Source organism: Solanum lycopersicum, chromosome 9, assembly GCF_036512215.1.
Source record: "Solanum lycopersicum chromosome 9, SLM_r2.1".
NCBI classification, from domain to species: Eukaryota; Viridiplantae; Streptophyta; class Magnoliopsida; order Solanales; family Solanaceae; genus Solanum; species Solanum lycopersicum.
The window spans coordinates 43,060,624-43,067,670 of record NC_090808.1 but is presented as its reverse complement, the minus strand read 5'-3'; the positions used below and the strand labels follow the sequence as shown (position 1 = coordinate 43,067,670).

At 33.2% G+C, this 7,047-nt stretch overlaps 1 protein-coding gene across 1 annotated transcript; it reads right to left on the bottom strand.

Moving 5' to 3' along the window:
* Window positions 1-2,899: 2,899 nt before the first annotated feature.
* On the bottom strand, window positions 2,900-4,311 carry LOC138338519 (uncharacterized). The gene is made up of 3 exons (XM_069289487.1): window positions 4,008-4,311; window positions 3,579-3,839; window positions 2,900-3,294 (listed from the first exon to the last, which is right to left on the bottom strand). The coding sequence occupies exons 1-3, from the start codon at window positions 4,309-4,311 to the stop codon at window positions 2,900-2,902; spliced, it is 960 nt and encodes a 319-aa protein (XP_069145588.1).
* Between the last annotated feature and the right edge of the window lie 2,736 nt (window positions 4,312-7,047).

Sequence of the window (7,047 nt, the reverse complement as noted above, 5' to 3'; positions counted from 1 at the left end):
CTTCAAGATTACCTAAGTAATCCTTAAGGCTACCTAAGGCTTAGATCATGTCCATAAAATCAACCAACTTACCTAACTAGAGTCATCTTCAAGACTTCCAAAGATAAGACATGAAGAGTCATCCCTTATGCCCTCTTCACACTTTAGCTAAGGAATCCTTAAGTCACTTTAGATTAGGTAATCATTCATTTACATACTTTATAACATAATTTATTAGTTCATTATTTCATTAAGATACTCATACATCGCATAAAGGACATTCAAGTAATGGTTTTGTACAAGGCCTAGGAACTCCAAGTAACAGCTTCAAAGCCTATTGTGCAATGTCTAGATAGTGTCCCATACCTCCACCTATACCTCATAGAACTTCTTTAATGCTAATAGGGATTACATATGATGAGAATAGACAATAACCGACATAGACCATGATAGAAAAGCATGAAATCAAAAATTCTATCCTACTCCGATGAGGTTGTTCTACTTGTCAATGGTAAAACTTAGACACGTCCCATGTAGGCACATGGTTATGGACTATGAAGGGCATGCTTTGTAATCTAGTCTCACTCTTTAACTAGAAATACTTTCCTTACCATACTCACTCAGTGCTACCCTTCTTTCTCATAGATTAATTCACACATTAGGTTCACATCAAAAAGGGTTTCATAATAAGTTCATAACCCAATCACATTTACCCTACCAAAGAAAAGTCCACTAGGGCTACCTCACAATGGCAAAAAGAAGCTCAGGATGACTTTCCTAAGGATTAATATGATGAATTTCCATACAATTAACCTTAAGTCTATCATTCCTTTACTTTGAAGGATGTCATAACGTCTTATGACTTCAACATTTACAACCTTACCACTAGGTTCAAGGTTTCACGTAAAAGATTCTCTTAACATCATTTAGGGTCTCATTTCATTCATACATACAATACTAAGAGATTTAACATCCTAAGTCAAGACGTCACATATTCATATTCATATCTACATCAAGTAAGGGACACAAGTCAACCAAGACAAGACACCACATACTTCACATATAACTCATAATACATGTCATTCTAGAAGCACGGAGAAACAACCCTTAACATATTCAACACGTCCTATATATTATAATATCAACATAATTATGACCATCATAAACTCATTTAGTCAGTTAGAAATGACATACATCAACCCTAAGACTATACATACAAAGCCACATTTATAGTGTAATATGATCACCTACCTAACATCAATAGAACACACATACTTTCACATTAGTTAACATGTATATAGATATCATCATACTTCATATAATCAACTATAAAAATATCCACATTACTTCAAGTAGTTGCCGTCAAGACCATGATCATCATAATACATAAAGTAATGCCGACAAGGCCACGTCAATTGCAAGTAAAGCACATAATACTGCCACCATAAGTGGACCATACCAATCACAACATAATTGAAGTATAAACAATATCAAAATAAAGGAAATAGGTCAGCGTACCACCACTCCATCCTCAACACCTCAATTCGATGCTAAATCATCCAATGCAATAACATAAGGCCCTTACCTATGTCCATGAACATCAATTCAACATAAAAATCATAATAATCAATGAACTAGGTCAATTCAATGTAACTTCATCAGTCTAATACAAACTAGATATCAATTGAATACAATTATTACATTAGATAGCCCATAGAAAACTACACCATAATTCAACAACATTAGGTCAATATCAAGTAACGTTTAACTTAGTCAAAAACTAGGGTCCATCCAATTCATGGGGTCATAGGTAACTTAGGTTAAAATCATCAACACAATAAAAATTTAATCCATAATAAACGTTTAAAAACAATTGATGGAAGAACTCATTGTAGAATCATGAAATTGGACAATTCAACTTTGAAAACTTTAGAAAATATCTTGAGAGTTGGGCTCCTTGATGAAGAGAGTTTCAAGGATAAAAATACATAACTTGGTAAATATAATTCTTCACTATGATGAAGAATCTACACTTAATTTGTCACGCCAAGCTCTTCTTTGATTTTGAACTTCAATGGAGTCTTAGGGAATTTCTAAGGGATTTTGGGGTTTTGATTTGGAAGAAGGAAGTCTTCAATGTGTTTAATACTTATATACACATTTAAAATACTCAAAATATACCTTAGGAACCTCCAAACCTTATATTTTGAAGTGTGGTAAATTTACAATTTCACCCCTCAACTTACAGTGAAGTTGCGGATAACACAGACCCATCGACGGCTGGGCAGTCGATAGATCGTTTTTCCTCAAACGGACCATCCTGTCCTTCTGTCGTTGATTTCAGAGACTCAACATGGGTATATTATCTCCCAGTCTAAGTCCCAAGCAACGAGACCCTACCAACGGGGCGTCGATTGAGCCACCGGGCGTCGACTGCCTCCGTGGTTTGGGCTATCTTGGGCAGCCTTGGCACCTATTTTGGGTCCTTCCTCAAGGACCCTTGGTTGGTCCTTGGGGATGCTTTCCCGGATGTTTCCAACACAAACATTATCGTATACAAGTTTAGGACCTCTCAAATAAATTTCATCCAAGACAAAAACGTAAAACTCGATGAAACATACTTAGACACACAAGGTCTTTTCAAGGCACATCTTTCGAACATCATGGATGTTTGACCTCCAAACTTCACGAAACTTGACACACTGCCTATATACACTATAATAAATCATTTGAAGACCTTGTACCTCATGAACCACATAAAATTACATATGAGGCACATAGGTGACTTAGTTGTCGAACGTCTTGATCTTGAGGTTTGACTTCCAGTGCACCTAAACTCTTAGACACTGCCTCAATATCATATAATAGACCTATTTAGGACCTTAAGACATCATAACCAACATGTTAGGCTCTAGTTCACCTAATTCATTTTTGAGGTCTTACACACCACCACCTTGTTATTGCTTGGATTGTACAATTTGTAGCCTTTTGAACTCGTGTCATAGCCAACAAACACGTACTTGACACTACGATTATCAAGTTTATCTCTCCCTTGATGTGGAACACGAGCATATGCTATGATCCCAAATATTCTCAAGTGCTTAACACTTGGCTTTCTCCCGCTCCATGCTTCTTGAGGTGTTTGATCTCGTACATTTTTTGTTGGATACCTGTTTCTCAAATAAATTGCACAAGAAACATCCTCGGCCCAAAAGTCTTTTGGTAGATGTTTCGCCTTCAACATACACCTAGCCATATTAAGAATTGTTCTATTCTTTCTTTCTGCAACTCCATTTTGTTGGGGCAAGTAAGGTACTGCTAGAGGGCGAAGAATTCCATGACATTGACAAAAGTCATTAAATTCTTTTTAAGTCAATTTGCCTCTTCTATCAAACCTTAATGCTTTTATTTCATTTTCTTTTACTGCAAGTGCTTTGAAATTTTTGAAGGCAACAAAAACTTCAGATTTTTGCTTCAAGAAGTATATCCAAGTCGTTCTATTGAAATCATCAATAAAGAGCAAGAAGTATTTTCTTTTATCAAATGAAGGTGGACCGATTGGACCACAACATCAGTGTTTACAAGTTTAAGTGGCTTACTTGTTCTTGATGTAGTCTCCTTTGGAAAACTCCTCCTTATATGTTTTCCAAGAACACAAGTTTCAGACAATTGATTTGAACGGTTGATTGACGATATTCCATCAACCATGTTCTTGTCTCCCATTGATTTGAGCGCTTCAAAGTTCAAGTGCCCAAATATCGTATGCCAACACCATGAATCATCTTGCACATTTGCCTTCAAACACTTTGCATCGATAGTTTGAAGATTTAAAGAAAACAACCTATTCTTCGCCATATGATCTTTAGCAATTAAATTGCAACTTGAATCTCTAAGACAAAGATGCATATTTTTCATATGAATATTATATTCTTTTTCAAGAATTTGAATATTACTTTTCAATTTTGGCACATAATAAATATTAGTAATCAATTTATGACCACTATCTTTACACGATATCAGAATTATACCTATATCTTTAATTTGAATCTTTGATGTATCTCCAAATGACACATTGCCTTTCACCGTCTTCTTTATCTCCACAAATTTATATTTTTGACCACACATATTATTGCTTGCTACATTATCAAGGTACCATGAGCTGCAATCATCTTTATCTTCTTCTTTGAGTGTCCATAATACTGTTGACTCATCTTCATCTTTGTTGTTGTCAACAAGATTAACTTTCTCTTCATTATTATTACGACATTCCCAAGAGTAATGTCCAAATTTATGACAATTATAACACTCAATTTTAGATTTGACATACCTCATTTTATTTGTACCTTGATAGGTTCCACATTCTCTACCTCCTCAATGACCACGGCCAGGACCTATGAATGACGGGTGACCTTTATCTTCATTGTTGAAATGATTGGTATAACTTCTTCCTCTTCCTCAGACTCTACGACCTTCATGGCCTCGTCATTGTCCATTTCCTTTGTGACTTTTCTCACTTTCAAATCCGGATGCATGAGTTTAAGGAAGTTGCTCTAGTGGCTCTTCTTTTCTCCTTTTCATTTTCTCTTCATGGGCTATTAAAGAACCTTTTAATTGTTTTACCATCATAAAATCTAGATCTTTAGATTCCTTAGTAGCACACACCACATAATCAAATTAGGTATTAAAGAACAGAGGATCTTTTCTACGGCACGCACATCATCGACTTCGTTCTTGTGTCTTCTTAGTTGATTTACAATAGCCATCAATCTTGAACAAAAATCCAAAATGGATTCGGATTTTTTCATTTTTAAAACTTCAAAATCAGCTCTTAGAGTTTGAAGTTTTTCTTCTTTACTTTATCAACTCTTTGAAAAGAATTTTGTAAAATCTCCCACGCTTTTTTTGAGGTGGTGGCATCAGTCACCTTCTCAAACATGCCATCATCCAAACATTCATGGATAAGAGTGAGGGCTTGTTGATCTTTCTTTCTTGTCTCTAACAAAACTTCCTTTTCATTTGAGGGCAAAGTTTCCTCATTTGCTGGTTTTGTATACCCTTTGTCTACAATATTCCAAACATCTTGAAAGTAAAGAACAGATTTCATTCGTAGACACCATTTTTCATAATTTTCTTTTGTGAGACATAGGTATTGAAAGGACAACAGACTATTATTTGTCATGGCTCTGATACCATGTTGTTGGATAAAATGATAATCACACCTAGGATAAATGTCCAAACTAAATAGCAATAAGAAGAGAACAACAACAACACCAAATATTAAAATGGATAAATATGATACACGAATAAGTAATACAATAATATTTATGAAAAACTTAGTAGTGTCAAAAAACTACTACTCAACACTCTTTTATTTCCTACAACTCACAATAATATTACTTCTGCACTATTTTCTCACAAAGTAAGAAGTAGTTTGTGGATTACTCTCTCTATACTCTATTGTTTCTCTATTTTTTATTTGCCTTCAAGTGTTCAATTACTACTCTATTTATAGAGTTTTTTGAAGACTTGATTACATCATAATGACATAATGTTGAAGCCAATTTTCACAAAAAATTTGTTGTCAAACTCTACTAAACTTTGGCTACCTACTTCCATAAATATGGCTACCAATTTTCACATTTGTGGATAGTAATTTCAACAAGTATGGCTATCAAATTAATCGTTGTCAAAATTTTATTTCCACACAATTAATAGTGACCTTCTGAAATATCCTATTCTATATTCATGCTTTAGTTTCTTTATGTTCACATTCATATGGAGTATCAGAACGTTCAAGGAGAAACATACCTGCTAGATCTAAGTGTTTATGTAGCGGCATTAGCACTTACAATACAAAAGAACTTCAAAGTGCCAACAAATTTCACTAACAATTTAAGTTGGTTAGTATTCTACTAATAAATTATCAACATATTTCTAACCGAATAATATTTTAAAACTTAACAACGAAATTCTAACAGATTACCAATATAAATCTTACTAACTAAGTATTTTAGTAGGTAAATACGGCGGTTAAAAATGGAGTCATATTAACTTTCTATCAATGGTTACCAACAGAAACATTACGAACGCACACCTTTGTTGGTAATATTACCAACAAAATATATATCGATCGATAAATATGACAAAAATTATTTATGTAATGTATTGAAATATTACCAATGAATTACTAACCAAACATTTACCAACGACAAGATTGTGTTGCTAAAATTTACCAACCAAATATAAATGAGTTGGTAAATTAGTAACGAAATGTAATTTGTTGGTAAACTTGTCAACCAATATCAAATTAGTTGAAAATTTTATCGACGATTAAAGATTGTAGTTAGTAAATTACTAACATCATTAAAATAGTTCGTAATATACCAACCGGTCACTAATCCATTAGTAAAATTTACAAACATATTAATTATTAGTTGGTAATATTACATATGAATGTCTAGTTGAATAGTTACTATTACCAACTCTGATAAAATTTATTGGTAAATTATTAATTACTAACTTATATTTTAATAGTTGATAAATTACCAATTTAATTTAATTTTTTGATAAATCAGTGTCTAGTATTGAGGCTTTCATATTTAGTTTGTGTCGTTAGGCATTATAATTTTTAAATTTTAACCAAAACTTGTTTGTTCAATATTTTGGTAAACATGCTCAGATTAAAACTTCGTCAGTGTCATTAGCTTTGAAAGGTCATTTTTTATGTTTTCCTTTTTGTTTGTGCCGTTAGGTGTTTTAGATTTTATGTTTAGGCCAAAATTTGACTTTGGTCAATATTTTTGTGAACATGCTCAGATGAGAATTTCGTTAGCATAATTAACTCCAAAGGTCATTTTTATCTAGTAGTATGGTTGATTTGAGTTTTGAGACTTTTCATTTTTAATGTGTGCCGTTAGGTATTTTAACATATAAATTTTGGTAAGAATTTAACTTTGGTTAATATATTTGATAACGTACCCAGATAAGATCAGTTAGATGCGAAAAGTCATTTTTTATGTAATAAGATAGAGGGTTCGGATTTTAAGGCTTCCATTTTTAGTTTATGTC

Excerpts from the sequence above, each read along its gene's own strand:
- LOC138338519 (XM_069289487.1), bottom strand. The coding sequence starts at position 4,311 with ATGAGGTATGTCAAATCTAAAATTGAGTGTTATAATTGTCATAAATTT. Across the intron at positions 3,840-4,007 it reads GATTCAAATTAAAGATATAG|ATCATATGGCGAAGAATAGG; the intron begins GTATAATTCTGA and ends TAATTGCTAAAG. Across the intron at positions 3,295-3,578 it reads GGAGACTACATCAAGAACAA|TACCTTACTTGCCCCAACAA; the intron begins GTAAGCCACTTA and ends GCCCTCTAGCAG.